Source organism: Callorhinchus milii, unplaced genomic scaffold, assembly GCF_018977255.1.
Source record: "Callorhinchus milii isolate IMCB2004 unplaced genomic scaffold, IMCB_Cmil_1.0 Scaffold14, whole genome shotgun sequence".
Classification (NCBI taxonomy): Eukaryota; Metazoa; Chordata; class Chondrichthyes; order Chimaeriformes; family Callorhinchidae; genus Callorhinchus; species Callorhinchus milii.
In genome coordinates, this window is record NW_024704755.1 from 14455746 (window position 1) to 14478239 (window position 22494).

At 46.6% G+C, this 22494-nt stretch overlaps 1 protein-coding gene across 1 annotated transcript; it reads right to left on the minus strand.

Annotated features, from left to right (window-relative positions):
* Positions 1-804: 804 nt before the first annotated feature.
* pdpr (pyruvate dehydrogenase phosphatase regulatory subunit) lies at positions 805-20679 on the minus strand. Its single transcript, XM_007904678.2, is given in 19 exon segments — positions 805-2794; positions 2797-2815; positions 3657-3839; positions 4119-4208; positions 5382-5476; positions 6809-6921; positions 7510-7658; positions 8473-8606; positions 8996-9151; positions 10214-10338; positions 11115-11307; positions 12049-12198; positions 13639-13756; positions 14373-14494; positions 14918-15081; positions 16144-16225; positions 16489-16622; positions 17791-18099; positions 20615-20679. Coding segments are annotated over 18 exon segments (2676 nt in total). The 5' UTR covers positions 18057-18099; positions 20615-20679; the 3' UTR covers positions 805-2411.
* Positions 20680-22494: the final 1815 nt, after the last annotated feature.

A 22494-nucleotide genomic window follows, 5' to 3' on the forward strand; every position in this document is an offset into this window, starting at 1 on the left:
GTTGTACAGTTAAGTGTTTATCGCACTGGCTAAGAATTTCAATTGTTGGCTTTAGATTTCCTGGTCAAATATTAATTTATTCAGCCTATCTGGCTATTTTGGAGTAAACAGGGCCACAGCAGGAGATTGTGAGAATGTGTGAGCCTTTCTTCCTATATCTGGATATGGGATATCTGGATGCATATATTACAAAGCTGATCTTTTCTCCCATTTCACTGACCTCCACAGGGGGCAGGTTCTGTACTAGCAGTATTTTTGATCCTGGAATTACCTAAACCTTTATTAAATGCATAATTTTGATTCAGCCCCTCATGCTCTGCTCCCTTGATGCTTCCATTCGTTCTCTCCCTCCTTCCACTTAACTCTGTCTTCACCCTTTCCCTCCCATATCCATTATAATAATCTTTGCATTTGATATAGCACCTCGTCAAAACACTTCACAGGTTTTACTGTAAAGTGGAGTGACTATGAATTGGTAGGCAGCCAAACTGGGTTTATTAATGTCCCACAAAGCCACAAAGTGAATAATTAATTTTATTTGGGAATTGTTGGCCAGGACACCGGGAGAAACTCCTTCTCTTTTCAAATAGTGCCATGGGATCTTTTAAGATCTACCTGAACAGGTAGACAGGACCTTGGTGTATCGTTTCATCTGAAAGACTGCACCTCCAACAATGCACATACCTATTGCATACTAATGCCTAATCTGAGTTCTTCACACAACCTTAGACTCACGAGGTGAGAGCTACCAACTGAACCAGGCTGAGATCAAATATAGGAAAAAAAACTAAAAGAAACAAACAGTACTTTGGAAATAATCCTCTATTTTACAGATTAAAAGCAACAGAAACATTAAATAGTTTATGTACAGTACATTCACTAGTTAGATACAATAAAATAACAGCTCTGAATACTTAGTAATTGCAGTATTCTGGCTGAAAAACATTTTGTGTGGCTGTTTGCCCCCCTCCTCTGCTGACCTCAAAATGCTTCTGTAAGACGTACCTTATGTTTTCCCTGGTTTCCAATTGCTGTGCTTCAGCTGAACCCCATTCACGATTCAACCACTTTCAGTGGGCAGGCTCACAAGTACCTGTAGCCCTGTGTCACAGGACAGACAGTTCTTTATGTGGCATAAGGAGAGCCCCAGTAATGGGGAGCGCAGTGGGGCATTGGGGTGTTGTTAAAATTAATTGATATCAGCCCTGTCACGAGGATTGCAGAAAATAATTGTTTTGTCCTATGTCCACTTCTGAATAAGACTCAGGAGGACCATTGAGACTGACTTTCAAAGCTAATGTCCACATCACAGGAGGGTGAACAAGTGATGGGTAGAGGTGTAACATAATTTGGGCTATTCAATGAGAAGTAGCACACAAGCAGCAAAAAATGCTTGTAATATTTCCAAATTTTATATTAAACACACAGTGATTTTAAACAATTCTGTCCCTGCTAATTAATCTTCCCAATGCATATACTGTGAGCTACTACAACATGCCCAGTGCTGGGCTGTGTGCTCAGGCATCACATGCATCTATCATAAACCCAAGATCTTAATCTAGCTCAGTTATAAATTGTAAGAACCCAGTTATTTGGTGGGATTCCCTTTCATATCTCCTCTTCCATTAGGTAGTCAAATCTGATGTCCTGCTTAGGATACAAAGCAGCATTGTGATAACCAGCAACCAAATCAAAGTCATGTTGCAGTCAGGATCAGGTAACAATTATACACAATTAAAGTCAGACCATCTACAACAAGTGTGTTTGATGGCTACACATGGATAAATTGAACAATGTCCAAAAGGCAGAAATCATGGGCATGGCTCCCTTAAAAGTTTACATTCTTCCCACACAGGAGGTCCTGCAATGTATTCTCCACATTACACCTGGCTCTAGTTTTGTACCTTTTTTAACAGCAGAATCATCAGCAAATACATAGGTTGTCAATCCTGAATTCATTGCCTTATTTCAAAGGTTAAGCAATGAAACAATGTAAATTGGAAGAGGTGGTTAACAAGCACCAGAAGTGACTGATTTGCTGCAACAGGGGAGTGGGTAGAATGAAGGTAAAATGCTTTCAGTACAAGGACAGGCCTGTGCTCATCTGGGTGCATTTAAAACACAGGATGTACCATCAAACAGTGATGATTCAAATTCTATTCATAACATTAAACATGGCAAGCCTCCAGGTAGAGTGCAGTGTCCATGCCAATGATGATACATTTCACCTGTTTTCACCAACAAAACCTGCCCTCGAGCACGACTCGGCACACCTGATGCTTCTCTCTGTACAATGAAGGTATAAATGTGAGAGGTAGCAATGTACCAATACAATGCACAGCAACTACACCTACCGTGCACTGACAGTGCAGACCACCATCCCCTAGAACCTGGCCAAGGTGTCTCGTCTCTTATTTACCCTGAAAGCTGCTCAGTTCCATCTCGTCCTTCCTCAGTTTCTGTGCAAAGAGGGAGCTGAATGGGTAGAGTTTGGCCTTGGCCCGGAAGCGCTGGCCGGCAATATCAATTTCGTAATCACCGCGATTGATGAACTCGGCTGTGACCACGAGTTTGTCCCCGGTGCCCTCGCCGTAGTTGTGCACGAAGCCCAGGCAGACGTGACGGGCCAGTGTGTAGCTGTAGGCACTGCTGGTCGTCATGCCCACGTACTTGCCGTTCCTGTAGATAGGTTCACCCCACCACGGCCAAAGGTCCAGGTCAACATCATGATCTTCCAGGATAAACATTGTGAATCGACGGCAAACCCCCTCCTGTCTCTGCTTCAACAGCGCTGACGGCCAATAAAATCTGTCCCCTGAAACAAAAGCACGTTGACCCCACAAAGACAGAACGGTGAAAACCAAAGCAGCATGGTTAGTGACTATCGACTCTGGGCAGAGAGTATCCAAAGCTAAAAGACATCAAAGGGGGCTCTCCATTACTCAGAAACTCTTACATCAACTCTATTCTATCTGAGATGCCAAAATGAAGTCAGTCAGGCTTGGTTTCTCACTGTTCAGCCACTTGGCTCTAGATTTTAGTAGTGAAAGATCACCTCTAACCACCTTCATATACAGCACTCTCGTGGCAAACCAGAAACTACCAGCACATGAGCCTGGTGCTGAACATCTCAAAACATTCTCTCCAGATCTGTCTGAAAAAGTAAGTTTACAAATACAGTCATAATACTTAGCAATAATTACCTGGGAAATGCCATAAAAATATAAGTTCTTTCTAAACCTACTGCACAGCTGTGTGTCATTTCATAGTTTTTTCTGTGTACTGTGGTATGTAAATTTCACATACTCGCCATCAGAGCAAAACAACCCCTTGCATTTATATAGCACCATTCATGTAGAATAATGTCTTGGGAGAGTCTTACAGTGGAGAGATAGAAGCCGGGGAGGGAGAAGTGACCATCTGTGCAGTCAAAGAGGCACGTTTTAAGATGGGTCTTAAGACTGATACAGAAGGGGCGACACGGAGGGAGTTCCAGAGATTAGTAGAATTGGCAAGTATGACAGGCAGGGAACACACAGCAAGCCTGAGTTAGCTGAGGGGAGGGCGGTGTAGATTGGAGAAAGGGCGGTATTGACTTAAATTATTGTGAAATTTTGTAGCTTCTGCTCAGTTAACCTATAGGAAAAGAAACGTACCTTGTCAAACTTGACTCTGAATTCACGGCCACACTCCAACGGAGTTGAAAATGTGTCGAGGTCCTGACCCCAAAAGGCAAAAAACTTCTCGATCCGCAGGCTGCGGAGGGCATAATACCCAGCATTCCGGATCCCGTACTTCTGCCCAACACTCATCAGTTCATTGTACACGTGCAGAGCATACTGAAACACACAAACACAGACAACTGTCAACCACTACACCTGTTCTATAAACCCTTACCCAAGAGGTTAACATTCAACTGATTATCGCACACATTTTGTAAATTGGATTTGCACAAACATTAGGCCGACAACAACATGCATTTATATAGCGCCTTCATGGGGCAGCATCTCCAGGCGCTTAGGCCATAGAAAGTAATCCACACTGAAGCAGTTATTAGAATAAAATGTCACAACAAAACCCCTTGCGCAGTCAGACTCCAGACTTGCAGCAGTGCTCACCTCAATGGGGATGTAAAGCATGAAGCCAGGCTCTCCAGTGTGTGTCATACTCATCACCCGGATCCCGTTAGCATATCCCACACTCATCTCCTGTTAAAACAGTGAGGCAGAGGAAATGGACACATTAAACACACTATACACAAATAAACTTCCCAATCACCTCTGCCATGTGATTGTAGATTCACACGTCACCCTTAGTAGTCTTACACACAACACACACCTCACCCTGGAGATCAATTATTAATTAATGTGTGGATGAGGTTCAGTGCATTGCTAAGTGGGCTATACACTGGCTTGCTTTCCTTGCTGGAGATTGCCGAAGAGGAGGACACAGTTCTGAAGCTCTAAACAGAAGCACTTATATAGTACGAGTGACGGAACGCAGACAGTTGGGAGAAGGCTCCCCCCATACTATTCCCGCCTGTGGCCACCCACTATTGTATTGGCTCCTTCAACCGTTGTACATTATTACAGGGTGGGGACATGAGCTGTCCCACCTACAGGAATGCGTGTGATAGAACTGCACGTGGAGTGATGAGGCTGATAGAAACCTGACAGCAAAGGTCTGACCATGTGATGAGAACAATACAATGCCACCAAAAAAGCAATGCTCCATAGTAATCAGCAGGGACTGAGCCAAGGGCTAAGTCAGGCTGTTCCAGTAGCATGGAGGCAAGAACTTCATAAATGACAATTAAAATGCTTCTTTCTTACATGGTAATTGTGTACAGGAAAACAGGAAGGTAATAATAATAATAATAATAATCCTTGCATTTGATATAGCGCTTTTCACGTCGGGAGGACGTCCCAAAGCGCTTCACAGAACATACTGCAAAGTGAATTGACTGTATATTTGTGGGCGAACGCGGCAGCCAATTGCGCACAGCAATGTCCCACAAACAGTCGTAGATTGAAAATGACCAATTAATTATTGTTTTTTTGGTTTTTGAAGGGATTATTATTAGGCTCTGTGTGGAGTAAGGAAACTTGCCCAAGGTTTCGCCCTCTGCCTGGAATTGAACTCAGGTCTCTCACTTGCAAAGCGAGTGCTCTAACCACTGAGCTACAGGACTCCACTGGACTGGACTGAATGTGCAAAATAGAAGCCTAGAGCAAGATACAGGACAGTGACACAAACCCTTTTCATTAACAGTAATCTGCAATTGTCACAATGGGAGAAGAACTACGGAGCTCAGAGCTACTCAGCCTCAGGTCTGTCTGTTCCACCTCCTCCAAACTTATTGAGAATTTCTATTTACGCACCTTACAAAAGAGCGAGGGAAAGTGGTCTGGAGTCATGGGTACATAGGACAGCTCAGAGAGAACATCCATTGCACGGGGACCGATCAGGTTCAGTGCTAGAAAATACAAACAGAAAATACCTGGTTACACATCATAGCACCCAGTGAAGCCTCACAATAACAGCAGCACTGAGTGAGAGCCTCACAGTAACACCAACACTGAGCGAGAGCCTCACTGTGTCACTCCTTGTACGTGCATATATTACAATGGATATATAATAATAATAATCCTTGCATTTGATATAGCGCTTTTCACGTCGGGAGGACGTCCCAAAGCGCTTCACGGAATATACTGTAAAGTGAATTGACTGTATATTTGTGGGCGAACGCGGCAGCCAATTGCGCACAGCAATGTCCCAGACAGTCATGGATTTGAAAATGACCAATTTATTATTGTTTGTGGTTTTGGAGGGATTATTATTAGGCTCTGTGTGGAGTAAGGAAACTTGCCCAAGGTTTCGCCCTCTGCCTGGAATTGAACTCAGGTCTCTCACTTGCAAAGCGAGTGCTCTAACCACTGAGCTGCAGGACTCCACTTGTTGACCAGAAAACCTGAACTTGTTGACCAGAAAAACCCAGAGGGTCGTGGTATAGGGAATGTCATCAGACTGGGAAAATGTTACCAGTGGAGTTCCACAAGGGTCTGTTTTGAGACCTCTTGTTTTATATTTTTATAAATGATCTGGAACTAGGAGTCGTAAGCACAGTGGCTAAGTTTGCAGATGACACCAAACTAATGAAGGTGGTAGATTGCAAGGCTGAACAAGATAGGTTACAGGAGGATTTGAACATACTTGGGAACTGGGCAGATCAGTGGCAGATGAAATTCAATGTGGATAAATGTAAAGTACTTCACATGGGGACAAAAAATCCTGGAGGGACTATTGTTTGAAAGGAAAATTATATGTATGGAAAAGGACCAGGGGGCTCTGATTGACAATAAATTGAAGCTATCCCAACAATGTAGCTCCTGTAGCTCAGAGGTTAGAGCACTCGCTTTGCAAGCGAGAGACCTGAGTTCAATTCCAGGCAGAGGGCGAAACCTTGGGCAAGTTTCCTTACTCCACACAGAGCCTAATAATAATCCCTCCAAAACCCAAAACAATAATAAATTGGTCATTTTCAATCCATGACTGTTTGTGGGACACTGTTGTGCGCAATTGGCTGCCGCGTTCGCCCACAAATATAGTCAATTCACTTTACAGTATATTCTGTGAAGCGCTTTGAGACGTCTCGAAGACATGATAAGGCACTGTATCAAATGCAAAGATTATTATTGCCCCCACTGTAAGCATGCCGTACATGTATATCCCCACCCATAAGTGTGCAGTATATATATAATCCCCTCCCCACACACAGACACACACACTCGCTTTAACTGTGCAGTACCTGTGTATTTCCAGGTCACGTCCTCCAGCTGTAGCTGGCTGTCTTTGGGCATGTGCTGGTTGAGCCAGGACCAACAGTGCACCTGCTGGTCTGTGGGGGAGACGATAAAGAAACTGACAAGAAAAACAAAGCGTCACATTTACAGAGTGATGTTGTGTCCAGATGCCCTGCACGATTCGGTCGAGGCATCAGAAACGCACTACACAGCGCTCCACATTATAGCATAGCACATCACAGTGCTCACTCCATCTGACCGCAGAGCGAACAGTGGGCAGATTCTAGCTTCATTTCCTCAAAGACATTAACCAGGTCTTTACGTATCTGCTCCGCTTTGGGCTTCACAGCCGCTTTATTGCAGGTCTTAATCATTTCAATTGACTTTCCACCAACACTGTGTAAGCAGTTAGTCTTTCCTTTAACACTCTGGGCCTCCCTTGTTTGGTTCAGACAAGATGTTGATTCACAGTAAATGACTGCATTGTTAATGCACACAGCACATGGTAAGGTAAATTACCCACACAAGTCAACAAACTCTCTTGTCTCCTGCTGAACATTTAAGAACAAACTGCAGTGACAATCCTTGTACTGTAGTTAGAGGAAGCGGTGAAGATATAGCTCCAACACTAGGTTTTAAGTCTATCCCTCTCCTGGTGTCTGTTGCTCTGCTCACCCCATGGACTGCCAGACATGTACACAAGTACCTGCGTTTGTTGATTCTCACAACACTGCAGTCGTTCTGATAGCCACCGTGTTCGTTCAGCATCCCTGTGTGCACGATGTGTCCCACAGGAACATCCAGGTCATTGGAGCACAGATGCTGCAGCATCTCCAGAGCCTGGTCAGCGGAGGACTGGAGCGGACAGACAGCGTCAATCATTCCCAGCTCCAACCCTCCCTCCCTCGCTCACAACCTCCATTAAGGTTGCATTCCTACCCTCAAATTCACCAATTTTAATACCATTGCCATCACATTAAAACAAGCATTTCTCTTGAAAACTGGCAGATATTTTCAATCCACGACTGTTTGTGGGACTGCTGTGCGCAATTGGCTGCCGTGTTCGCCCACAAGTATACAGTCAATTCACTTTACAGTATATTCTGTGAAGCGCTTTGGGACGTCTAGAAGACGTGAAAAGCGCTATATCAAATGTAAGGATTATTATTATTATTAGGTATATCAATCTGCACAATTTCTCTGAATCTCAGAATTTGAAACATTCAAGACTTTTTCAGAGACTCGCAGGTGGGGGGGTAGGGAAAGGAGTGGTCCCCAGGTTTGGGGCATGGAACCCAGTTGTTAATTAAAAATTATGAAAAATGAAATAAATTTGGTCACTCAACCCTTCACGATGGTTTGTGGGACATTGCTGTGCGCAATTGGCTGTCCTGTTTCGCCCACAAAATACAGTCAATCCACTCTACATTATATTCTATGAAGCTCTTTGAGACATCTCAACGACGTAACAAGGTGCTATATAAAATGCCAGGATTATTGTTATTATCACAGAGCTGAACAGCACTTTGTAATTCCAAACAAGAGAATTAGCTTAATAAGGCATTTATATTGGGTATTTCACATCCCTCAGTCGCACATCACCATGTTTTTCAAAACACATTATCTTTTGGCCGCTCAGACAGACACTTACGCTCAGACAGACACTTACGCTCAGCTCATACTTGGTGAAAGACGACATGTCAATGACACAAACGGCCTCCTTGCAGCACTTGACCTCCGACCCTACGATGTCAAACCAGTCGGGTTTGTGGAAGGTTTTACTCTGTTCCAACTCCAGTAGATCTGAGACGAGACATAAGAAGCGACCTCAGCGACTGACAGATTGAGTTGTAACGCTTGTGAGCGCCCAGCATCAGACCTCACCGTTAGACACGTTGGCACAGACCAACAAATTCCCATGTGCTGTAGTTATTTTTAAAGAAACAATGTACACTTTTGTTCTATTTTCTAATATGGCAACAGCCAGTTGCACAGCAAGGAATGGAAACAATTGCAGACTGATAGCTGGTCACATTGGGCGAGGACCCACCATTGCTGGGCAAGGTCACACCTCGTCCAGCCAGGAACCTCTCCATCAACGGTAAGGTTCCGAGCTAACCGTTTGCTACCCGAACAGGTCTAAATCTAAACAGAGGTCCCATTTACTTTTGGGGTCCGTGACCCCCACTTGCCTTTCCCCGGTGGGACGAAGTGCTTGACTCTCTCGAATCCGTGTTTTTCCATCCAGCGAGCGCCCTGCGCGTCCAGTCGGTCATACAGCGGGGAGGTCCTCAGCTGTCGGCCCGTTTGAAAATCCCAACGAGGAACCTTCAGCTCATAGATCAGAGCTGTGGTGGGAGCAGGACAGAGAGGAGCAGCATTAACAATCAGTCGGTCGGCCCACTTTCTCTTCAAACATTCGTCACCTACCTATCTCTGGAAGTCAACCCATGCACAGGCCCAAATCAGCCGCTGGACATTGAAACAAGCCAAAATGAGGCTCTACCCAAGGGTTTGAGCCCAATAACCACAGCTCCTCACTAAGATTATCATTGGTAATATATTTCTGTCAATCTCACTCCCTTCCTCGTGGCCTCTGCTAAACGTGTACAACTTATTTTTTCTTCCACTGGCTACCTCCAGTTCTTCAGCAAAATAGCCGCTATTCAGATATGAGCCTCGATGCAGTGTTTGCAGGCTGGTTAACTGCAAGGTGAGGCTGATCCCGTCCTTCCCCACCACACAGACACACACACAACAAGCTGCCAGCAGCGGCTCCTGGACAGTGATCAGGAGCACGAACACTGGCTGATTTTCAGGGGATCTGAGGCTAATTGTAGCATCCCAAACGTAGCCAAAATCACAGATGACGCCAAAAGCAACAGTTTGCTTAAACACGTGCCCTTAGAACACAGCGTAAATTGAGCAGCAACAGCAACCTCTTTTGCTTCCTTACCTCCCTCACAGCTTCACATTTGCTGCTCACAATGCACCTCACAAGAGAACATCCAACATCGAGTCTGGCCCTGAATCTGCTTCGAGGAATCGCGTTCACGTGTCAGTTTCCCTGTAACCTGGCACCTCCCTAATCTGCTTTGTCCCCACTCCACCACCCGCTGTCTCCGTTCGGCTGGCTTTAGCCTCCTGCTTGTCCCTCGTTCCTTCCGCTCCACCATTGGCGGGTGTGCTTTCAGTCACAACCCCCCAAAGCTTTGGAATTCTCTCCCCAATCCCTCTGCCTTGCCCCCTCCTTCCCCTCTTTTAGATCATGACTGAAGACCTTCGTCTTTGACTGTACTTACGGTCACCTCTCTCCCCCTGGCTCGGTGTCAGGCCCCGCCACTGTTAAGCACTGCAAGACGCTGCCCCACGTGAACGGCGTTATATAAACACAATTTGTTGTAACTTACGCATCACCTCCATGACACGGTGGCGGAGAAACGTGCGGCTGCTCTGCAGGGCACCAAAGCGTTTGATGTCCAGCGGCCAAACATTCTCTGAGGAGTAGCCGTGGACCATCCACTCAGCCAAGTACCTGCAGCAGGAAAGAGAAAGCAGTGTCCAGGTTGAGAGTTCAGTGTAGTCCAAGGCAGAAAGTCTCGAATGGTGAAAAGCTGGATGTTGGATACACTAGAAGTGCGTGCATCAACATCTGCAGGACTCACAGGCACTTGCTGAGGACTGCACTGAAGTGTTAACCGGGACTATGAGCTCAAGTCTTGGTTTAAGGCCATCCATTGGCAGCTGAGCCAGACTGATAAATTAAGCCGTTCTCTATTTTAATTATAATAATCCTTCTATTTGGTATAGTGGCTATCACATTGAGAGGTCGGGACACAACTCTGCGTGTGAAAACATTTCCATGTTTCTCCTGCCCCAACAATAACAACTTGCTTTTATATAGCACCCCTCACACAGGGTAGCGTCCCAGAGCGCTTGACAGTGGCAGAGCATGACACTGAGCCAGGAGGAGGGGTGAGGTGAGGTGACCGTAGGCACAGTCGAAGAGGAAGGTCTTCAGACGCAACTGAAGATCAGGAAGGAGTTGGCAAGGTGGAGGAATAGAGGAAGGGTGTTCCAGAGTTTTGGGGCGTAATGGCTGAACGTGCAGCCGCCGATGGTGGAAAAGAGGGCACGAGGGACAAGCAGGAAGTCGGAGCCAGTCGAGCGGAGGCAGTGGGTAGCGGGTTGGCAGGTCGGGAGGTGCCAGGGCACGAAGAGATTTGAAGAGGAGAGTGATCTGTTCAGCAATAGGGAGCCAGTGGAGCCCGACAAGGACTGGTGCGATGTCCTGACACAGCAGCCGCTCACCTCCCAGCTCCTCCTGCGAAGGACAAACCGGACGAGTTCATTCCTGCCAAGACATAGTAGTTGCGGACGGCCGGGGATTCTCCCATGATGCACCTCATGTCGGCAGTGAAAGATTCTGGGCAGTTGACCAGCTGTAGGATCTCAGTGGTCACCAGCCCTGGCATTCGCCGCAGCAACGCACTGAGCAGGGGCTCTGCCACAGGGAAACAGTGTGAGGAACCAGACACAGCGTTCCTCACCTCCCTCCCTCCCTCCCTCACACCCCCTGCACAGGCTTCACACCACAGGTGTTTTCGCTGAAATCATCCTTCCTTCCTTATCTGCCTGTCTCCTCTACCCGCAGTGGGCACTATCTCGTGCCGGGGACAGCTTCAGCGAGTAACCTCGCCTTTGGTACCTCAGCCAAGTGGCCATTGCTCACGCTTGATCGTCAGCGTGGAATGTGGGAGCCCAATCCTGCACTCTCATAATTGGTCATAATCCTTGCTTTTTTGATACAGCACCTTATTATGTCATTGAGACGTCTCAAAGCACTTCACAGAATATGTTGCAAAGTGGATTGACTGTGTATTTTGTGGCTAGCAGCCAATTGTGCACAAACAGTTGTGCATTGAATGGCCAATTTTTTTAGAGGGATTATTACCCCTGGAAAGTGATCCGCCAATCAACTAACAACCGGGTTCCGATGTAACCTAGGTAAACAGCCGTGTGGAGTAAGGAAACGTGTCTAAGGTTTCGCATTGCCCGGGAATCAAACCCAGATCCTCTTGCTTGCAAGGCGAATGCTGTAACCACTACACTATCGTGGTGTTTCAACATGGAGTGACTCATAGCAAATAAGAGCAGAAACCCTGACTGAATCTCACACACACACACAAAACTCTTTGCTTTAATCACTCTCCCTCCCTGCCTCCGGTTCCCCTCCTCCATATACCATAGTGATCCCAGTCCTCCTGGAGGCTCTGGAATTCCAGTTGATTCCTGCCCTCTGTGAAGATGGGTTTGGGATTCTTCTCAAAGCCTCCAGACAGCACGCCGCCCTGCCAGCTGCGGATGTAGATTCTCCCATCCAGATCTACTATGACTGAGAAAGAAGCACAGCACAGCTACACACAGCACGTTCAGGGTAAGGAGAGATTGTGTGTGGGAACTGAAGGATGATTGGCATTCAAGCCAGTTCAGAATAAGGGGTGAGAGAAAGAGATAATTTCAAAGAGCAATAGGACTTTATACACTACGTTAAATGTCCATATAAGATGGTTGGGCTATTGACACACAGTTTTTAGGCCTCTAGGAAAAGTAGTAAAGAGTGAGGAGGATAGTAGCAGACTGTAAGAGGACATAGACAGACTGGTAAAATGGGCAGACACGTGGCAGATAAAGTTTAATGTGGAGAAATGCGAAGTGATGCATTTTGAGAAGAAGAATGGAGAGGCAATATAAGCTGATGGTAGAATCTTAAAGGGAATGAAGGAACAGAGAGACCTGGAGGTTCATATAAGTAAATCTATGAAAGTGGCAGAACAGGTAGATAAAGCTAAAAAAGCATATAGGATACGAGGCTTTATAAACAGGCGCATAGAATACAAAAGTCAGGAAGTTATGACGAACCTTTATAAAACACTGGTTAGGCCTCAGCTAGATTACTGTGTTCAGTTCTGGGCCCCACACTTTAGAAAGGATGTCAAGGCATTGGAGAGGGTGCAAAGGAGATTTACCAGGATGGTACCAGGATTGAGGGACTTCAGTTATCAGAAGCAACTAGAGAAGCTGGGATTATTCTCCTTGGAGCAGAGAAGGTTAAGAGGAGACTTATTAGAAGTTTTCAAAATTATGAGGGGATTCAATAGGGTGAACAAGGAGAAACTATTTCCACTGGTCGATAACCTGAGGACACCGATTTAAAATAATTGTTAACAAAAAAGGGGAGGTGAGGAGAATTTTTTTTTCCACACATTGAGTTGTTCGGATCTGGAATGCATTGCCTGAAAGGGTAGGAAGCCAATTCAATAGCAACTTTTAAGAGAGAAATAGATAATTATTTGGGGAGGACAAAATTGCAGGGCTATGGAGAGAGAGCGGGGGAGTGGGATTGATTTGGATAGCTCTTTTCAAAGAGTCGACACAAACACAATGGCCAAATGGCCTACTTCTGTGCTGTATAATTCTAATGATTCCAGGAGTTGTAAGTGAACTAGTTTGGCAGAACATTCAATAAATCTCTCATCCCAGACTGGGAAAAATGCCAAAGTACAGACAAGTGCAGACAGAAAGGGAAGCCTCAAAACTTCAATCCCTTTCTCCACAAGTTTTTTTTTTCCAGTTCATTGACCAGACATGCTTTAAACCCTTCAGATCTCAATGTTTTGCTTAATGAAACTTTCCTCTGCAATCAGAATAGCAAACTCGCCCTTTCGCAAAGGGCTATTGCACTCCTGAAAATGATGTAGGGAATTTCTAAATACAAAACGATCCTTAGGAAAAGCCGGCAGCACACAGCACGGTCTCAGGCCGTCGTTCTTACCTGGCGTCTCAGGGCTGAGTGCTTCCTTCAGGGGTCGCGTCACCAGGTAAAAATGTTCACACGGGTGTAATGGGACAGTTACAGGCGCTTCGCTCACCAGCCCCAGTTCATAGGCCCACTGACCAGAGAGAGGAGAGGACAAGTGTCAGCAAATCCGGAGTTGCTCGGATCCAAATAATCATAATAAGGCTTGCTTTGTACAGTGCCTTTCCAGGAGGACGTCCCAAAGAGCTTCACAGGATATTCACTGGGTTCTTGTGGGCAAATGCAGCAGCCAATTTTGCGCATAACAATGTGCCACAAACAGCAGTGAAATGAGTGACTAATTTCATTGGGGGTTTGTTGGCCAGGACATCGGGTAAAACCTTCTCTTTTCAAATAGTGCCATGACATCTGTAATGCCTGCTTGAACAAGCAGACAGAACCTTGGTTTAACATCTCATCTGAAGGACAATATCTCAAACAATACAGTGCACTGTTCCACTGCACAGCGTGAAGGGAATGGTAAAAAGTAATGGCGTTTACTTTTGAATGGTAAAAAGGCTACAGATACATACGCAGAGGAGACCAGACAAGGGCTAACATTTATAGCGAACATTGCCTAGTGGTTACCATGGTGGAACATTTTCTATTGCAGTTCATTCCTAACAGAAAAGGAGCATTCATACACTATTCTCCTCCACCCTCACTCCCATTTATTCAACATATATACAGTGCTGCCCACGGCTGCTTACCTGCCCTGCACAGTTCACAAAGTATTCACACTCCATCTGCCCTCGGTCAGTTTCAACTCCGGTTACTTGACCTTGCTGCACCGTCACATGACTGACACTGGTCCTCTCGTGTATCTGCACACCTACCGTGGATGACAACATGTTTCATTGGCATCTTACAGTCAGACCTTTACAGCTTTGTAACAGTATCTCAGGATACAGTATACAGTTTGGGACATGACATGTGCAAGCGACTGCCAGGATGGGGAAGGCAATGATTCCTCTGCTGCAGTTTGAGTAGTGGATAAATAAGGGTCAGGGAGTGTCTGAGTAATATATTCCCCAGGAGATAGGATGGTGAGCTGAGGTCCCTGATATACAGTGGTTGAGGCTGTAGGAGCAGCAGCTTGATGGGGTGAATGGCCTTTTCCCCATTCCAGACACTTTCTTACGTTCCTTTGCTCCAATCGTGATGTGTGACATGGAATAAAGATGAGCTGTCCATAACCTCACAGCTGACGTGTATAACTGCAGAATGATGTGGTGGAGACGGACTGAGGACTCACCGTTCAGCACAGCGGCAGTGGCTAGAGCCTGGGCCACGTCGGGGGTCGAGACCACAGCATCCCCGGGAACGTGCATGGCTCCCACCAGGTCGTGGATGTTCACCAGGGGGTGCAACTTCGCTACCTCTTTGGGGCTGATGATGTCACAGGGTACCCCCATCACCCTGGCAATACATGACGTACAAAACATTTTCAGTCATTCACTGCACACTGACCGGAGAGCAAAAAACACAAACCATTATGACTGTGCGCTTATTCCATCAGTCTGGAGAAATAAGAAGACCTTCAAGCCATTTGATCTCATCCTCCCAATAATGCCTATCCTATTTTTTGATAAGTTGCTTCTTAAATGAGTCCAGTGTCCTGGCCTCAACCATCCTCTCCAGAGAGACCAGGAGGCTCAGGGAGCTGGATCGTCGGGTGAAGCTTCCAGCACATGTGCAGTGGAAAAAAACTAATTGTTTTTGTAACCTGGCAGAACCAGTTTCATAGGATAAGTAGGGAATTTACGTCTGAAAAGAAAGTTTGGGGGGTGCACTACTGACTTTAGGGGAAAACACAAAATGTGGTAAATAATAATAATCCTTGCATGTAAAATAGCACCTTATCACATCGTCGAGATGTCTCAAAGCGCTTCACAGAATGTATTGTAAAGTGAAGTGACTGTATTTTATGGGTGAAATGTCGCAGCCAATCACTGCTAGATGCTTGCTGCGCCAACCTGAGGAAACTCCACTCAGCTTACACTAACCAGACAACAGCATCAGAGTGCAGAAATGATTACCGATTGAGGATGCCATTTCTGGCTTTCTATCACCAATACCAGATTTCAGGCCCTATTAATGTACGCCTGCAGTAAAGATACAGAAAGTGTGCGTAGCGAGATGGAATGTGTGGAGATGGAAATGTGCTTCTCTATCCTGTCATTGGGTAGGTTACTGACATTCATTACTAGGGATTGGGATGCACTGTTCAGACACAAACTACTCTGAGTGTTCTGAATGCTACACAAATGTCAGTGTCCTTGGCACAGAAATCAGAATCCGAAGCTCGTTCTGTTTAGAAGCAGCAGGAGGCTTCACCCAACCCTCCAACTCAAAAACATAAGGCATTCAGATGCTTCCATACAACAAGCCCTCTGCCACCCACCCCCCCCGGTCAACCTGCACACTTGCAGAATCATTTGGCCGCTTTACCACTGAAAGACTACCCGTTTTCCTACTTACTGTAATCGTGAGACCAGACGACGCAGGGAGATAAGTCTGTCGTGAGTCTGAGCCAGTGAGATCGAACCAGTCCTGCTGTAACCTGGCAAAAGGAATAGCTGACCAGTTCTGTTAATAGTTACACTGTGGACATCCCCCCAAACCCAAGTAGGTGTACAGACACCTTAATTAAAATCGACCCCAAATGCACAATAATCCTATATCTGCTCAATACACCAAGCTCCAGCATGCTGTCAATCCACCAACTTCACAATAACATAGAAATCATTTATCGTCAATTCTTAACTCAATTCTTAACCCCTTGGGAAACACAGTACTGGCTATAAAAACACCAAAGGCCAATACCTATCTTGACGCCAGTCTCTTTCTCCAGTTGCTGGTAAAGTTTGTTTGAGTAGTCGGCCATCTTGGTTTCTATTGAGATGTGCTTGACGGTGCTCAGAATGCCGGCACAGAGCCGTGTGGTTCCAGCTGCTAACCTGTCCAAACCAACACAACCAATTCAACACAGGGACAAGCGGGAGGGCCTTTCCTTTCACTCACACACAATCTCTCGCTCACATAGTGGATAATAGTCATCTTTGCATTTGATATAGCGCCTTATCACGTTGTTGGGTTGCATTATATATACATTATATCATGTAACAGTGTGTGGAGGGCGTTATATAAGTGTAAGTTGTTGTTAATAAAGTGAATTGACTTGGTATTTTGTGGGCGAAACACAGCAGCCAATTGCGCACAGCACTGTCCCACAATCAGTTGTGGATTGAGTGATCAATTGTTTATTTTAAGAGATTTTTACCCCTCGGAAAGTGATCCAGCAATCGACTGACAACCAGGTTACTATTTATTGCAAGGTAAACAGAGGCGTGTGAAGTAAAGAAAACTTGACTAAGATTTTGCCCCGTCCAGGAATCAAATTAGGATCCTCTCACTTCCGAGCTGAGTGCTACTCCACAAAAATATAAATATAATTTTTTTTTTAAAAAAGTCACAAAAATATACAAGGGGCTCCTCCAATGGGCAAGTAAACAATCACTTGATGTAGTGCAAAGCCACATTCCCAGCCTGCACTGATCTCAACCAGCAGCCGGTAGGGGGGCCATACTGTCCTCAGCTGCTGTCTTATGGAGATGACAAATTAGCCAAATCCCTTTACCTTCCTCAAAATAGTACAGCACTATCTACAGGGTGTTCACAAAGTCCCGTTACCCCCTGATTTTTCCTTACAATGATTATTTATTTTCTGTTGCAGATGAGTCGAGTGTAATAATGTCTGACACCAGTAACTTCCTCCTCACTCACTCCATCCATGTTATGGAAGATGTTGCACCGAACATGGCGACAGATCATTATCTGCCATGAAAATGATGGAGCTCACTCACACACACCAATCCTCTAGACGTCTAAATACAGTTAAACACTTGTACTGAATACAATTAAGTACTTCCAGATATAATTATCATCATTCTTCCATGTCTTTCAGCTGTTGGTGGTTGGGTGAGGGGGGGGGGTGAAGGGGATTAAACAGGACTTTATGAACATCCTGTGTAGTGCTTACCAGCCCTTCACTGAGGTGGGTTTGATTTGACTGCAACAAATCATTTTTCTCAACATTTTGACAGGTCCCTCGCTTCAATTTCTTACCGTCCCTGTTCCAGCAAAACAATGTCGCTCCAGCCCAGTTTGGCCAGGTGGTAAGCCACTGAGGTGCCAATCATCCCCCCTCCACAGATCACAACCCTGGCCTGTCCAGGCAGGGGCCTGATATTCGACTCCGATACTGTGGAGCTGCTTCTTCTCCAGCAGCATATAGATAGATGGTGCTGCCTGAGGCAGCTGCCCTTGGACAAGAGCCGGGGAAACATATCAGGCTGCAAACAACTCCATCCCAGCACACAGCAGCTCCTCATTGCTCACACTAGAACCGGGGCAGCCCAACAAGGCTTCCTGAAACTGCAAAGATGTACAGGTTAGATACATGGGCGTCAGGTACAATTAAAGAGAATCTTGATGGCGATTATGATGTTTGTTATCTAGTTAATCTATTGACATTTCCTTCAACTTCCAATATCCAATAGTTTACATTTATATAATGGATGTCCCACGCGCTCGACACTGCTGACTGGGCACCTGAGCTGGGCGTGGGAGCCAAAGGGACTTGGGAGGAAAAAGATGACCAAAAATAGTTAAATAAGGCACTACTTGAACAAGAGCCTGGATCGAATCGGAGGAACGCTGGGATGGAGTTTGAGAAGATTGTGGGCCGTGGATTGAGAGACCAAATTATTATTTTTTGTTTGTTTGTATTTGTATATAATCCCCAGAAAGCGATCCACCAATCGAATAACAACTGGGTTCCTACTTACTGATAGGCAAACAGAGGCGTGTGGACAGTTTGCCGGGAATCAAACCCAACTTGCGAGGCGAGCGCTCTAACCAATACACGACAGGACACCACACTCCGGATGAGATGTTAAACTGAGGGCACAACTGCCCGTTCAAGAGGATGTTAAATACCCCAGGGACTATTTGGAAAGTGAAGGGAGCTTCTCCCGGTGACCTGGTCAACAATCTCCCAAATAAAATTGCTCACTCACTTTACATCGTAAAATCGCCCAATTCCGCCACTACCTCACCCCTCAGGCCGCTGAAACTCTTGTTCATGCCTTCTTCACTTCCGGGCTCGACTATGCAAACCCCCTGCTTGTCGGCCTTCCCAACTCCTCCCTCCACAGGCTGCAGATAATCCAGAACTCTGCAGCCCGTGTCCTCTCCCGCACCAAACTCCTTGACCCCATCTCCCCTCTTCTCGCCCGACTCCATTGGCTCCCTATCCTTCAGAGGATCCAGTTCAAGATCCTGGTCCTCACTTACAAAGCCCTTCATGGCCTCGCCCCACCCTATCTCTGTGATCTCCTAACCCCCTACCAACCGGCCCGCTCCCTCCGCTCAGCCGGCTCCACACCCCCGACCAACCCACCCCACCATTGGCAGGAGAGCCTTCAGCCACTTAGCCCCCAATCACTGGAATTCCATCCCCCAGTCACTCTGCCTCGCCCCCTCCTTAGCCTCCTTCAAGTGCCGCCTCAAAACCCTCCTCGTCGACCATAAATTGGTCATTTCAATCCACGACTGTTTGTGGGACACTGCTGTGCGCAATTGACTGCCGCATTTCACCCACAAATATACAGTCAATTCACTTTACAGTCTATTCTGTGAAGCGCTTTGAGACGTCGCGAAGACGTGAAAAGCGCTTTATCAAATGCAAGGATTATTATTATATCATCGGTCACCCCCCTTCCCCTCCCCTCTGGCTCCCTGACCCCAGCTCGGTCTGAAATGCTGGTCACTGTCCAGCGCCGTGGGACATGCTCCCGACGTGTAAGGCGCTATACAAATGTAATCTTGTTGTTGTTGTACTGTGGTTGTTTGTAGAACACTGCCATATGCAAATAGGCTACTGCATCCACCCAGAAAATAGTGACTGCATTTTTTTCAATATATTCTGCAAAGTGCTTTGAGACATCCCCCTGACATGAAATGTGCTGTACCAAATGCAAGAATTATAAAATAGAACTTTAGTTTGTCTCGTCCAAAGGGTGTCACTTCCAGCATTGAGGCGCACCCTCACTTAGGAGTATCAGACACACGAGGTGTACTATCTGACTCAATCACATAACCTTTCGACCTACGACTGCGAGCAGTCAAAACATGCAGTGCCTCGATTCATTAAGTGCTCAGCCCCCACCCTCCCCTTCTGATAACCTTGAAAGGAGGGACGTACGCAACATTTTGCAGCTGCTCTTGAAAATTGTCGGTACAGTGGCGGACAACAACAACTTGGATTTATGTAGCGCTCTCCATATGCCGGACTGCAGAACAACAAGCGGAACTTTTATAGAGTACTGTAGGTGAACATTATTGGGGACTGAGGAAGGGAGAGGGAGATGGGGGGAGAGAGGGAAGAGTTAAGCACAACAACAAATAATTGCATTTACACACAAAAAAAAACGGAGTCGCTCATTCCGCGACTGCGTGTGGGGCGGACGCCGCTGTGCGCAATCGGCTGCCGCGTTTCGCCCACAAAAATACACAGTCAATTCGCTTTACAGTCTATTCCGCGAAGCGCTTGGGAACGCGTCGAGAAGACGCGATGAGCGGCGCCGCGATTATCATCGGCAGATTGTTAGGGTTATTATTATGATATTATTATTATTATTATTAATTATGTTGTTACACACAGCGCCTCAGGAGGACGTGTTGTGGTGTTGAGGAGAGTAGTTTAAACAGAGAATCCTGAGCAGCAGCAGCAGCAGCACTGGGTGTCTTGGGGCCGGTGGGGGCCGAGCCCTGACCCTCTCTGACCTCCAGCTCTGCCCAGAGCAGTGCAGCCCCGCCCCGGCCACCGGGTCACCGCCGGCCCCGGGCTGAGGCCTACGGTGGGGGGAGGGGAGTGCGGCCCATTTACCTGCTGCCGCTCCTCACAGGCCTCGCCCTCCCCCTCTGCCCCGGGTCCTGGCGCTGCCCCTCCCTCCCCGGGTTTGTGGCTGTGTGTGTGTGGGTGACGGGGGCCGCCGCCCCGCGCAGTGTCCCGGCGCCGCCCTCAGCACCGGCGTCGGCTCCGTCACCGCCTCGCGCTCCGCTCTGCGTCATCACGTCCCTCAGCGTCAGCGCGTTCCACGGCGTCAACGGGGGCCGCGTGGGGGCGGGGTCTGCGTGTACGCATGCGCACAGTGCCGGTTCACCTGTTCACCCACAACACTGTCGCCGTTCCCGAGACGGGCAGTGACGTCACTGCTGGGCTCACTGTCCCAGTGGTTGACAGTGATTTGCTGTTGTGTTGTCCGGGTGTGGGGTCAGTGACGGGGCTCCCGGGTCAGCACCGGTGAGGTCCGGGTCAGCAATAATAATAATAATAATCCTCGCATTTGATATAGCGCTTTTCACGTCGGGAGGACGTCCCAAAGCGCTTCACAGAACACACTGTAAAGTGAAGTGACTGTATATTTGTGGGCGAACGCGGCAGCCAATTGCGCACAGCAATGTCCCACAAACAGTCGTAGATTGAAAATGACCAATTTATTATTGTTTTTGGTTTTGGAGGGATTATTATTAGGCTCTGTGTGGAGTAAGGAAACTTGTCCAAGGTTTTGCCCTCTGCCTGGAATTGAACTCAGGTCTCTCACTTGCAAAGCGAGCGCTCTCACCGCTGAGTCCAGTATGCGGGCGGCAGAGCTTTGAATTATTATTATGAATGAAACTACAACTTGCATTTATAGAATACAACGACTTGTGCTTATATAGCACCCTTCATGCGGGGTAGCGTCCCGGAGTGATTCACAGTGGCGGGCGGAGTCTGACAAGCAGCCGGACAGTGCAGTACTGGGAGCGTTGCCTTGTCAGAGGTGGCATCCTCCAGATGAGATGTTATATCAAGGTTCAGGTGGAGATTAAAGATGCCCCAATGTCTGAGCCAACAATCCTCCAGAGAAAGTGGTCATTTTACAGCTTCTGCATTTTACCTAAATACATATCCCACACTTACAGTGATTCCCTGTGAGATATTTCAACTGCATAAGCACAAAAAAGGGTTTTCTTCATTCTTAAGTAGTATAAGAGATTTGCACCCACATTGCATTAATAGATTACACTAACAACTGCACCGAGATATTTGCATTATTTGAACAGTATTGCGCCCTTGAAATGTTGCAAATTATTATAGACCAATTTAATAACATATGCAGCACTGCAAATATAAAATTTCATATAATGGCGTGAAAATAAAAGCTCTCAATTTATTTCCCCCCCCTTGCCTCTCCTTCCCTCCCCCAGGTGGAAATATTTGGTATAGCGCCTTTCAGGTCGGGAGGACATCTCAAAGGACTTCACAGAATAGATTGTGAAGTGGTGTGACTGTTTTATGATAGAAAAGTGCGACTGCACCTTTTCCGCATTCCCCCAGCTACAAACCCCACATAAGTGTAGTTTCTGGCCCGCGGGAGGCTCACGCTGTTTACATGACGTCATTGTGGGGCGGACACGTATGTGCAGTGCGGCGCAGGCAGCAAATGGGCTACACGCAGAAGCCCTGCTGTTGTGATTGTCTGTGTGTGTGAGTGACATACTGTGAGTATCACTGTGAGTGACACACTGAGTTTCACTCTGAGAGTGACACTGCGTGTGTGTCTACCTGCGTGTTTGTCTATATCTATGAGCGTATGTGTGTCTCCGTGTCTGAGTTTGTATCACTCTCCCTCCTCCCACCCCCCCCCAAAAAAAAGGCCACCCAGTTTTTGTTAAAGCAATTAATTTTTTTTGCAACAATCTGTTATTTCCTTGTTTAGTTTT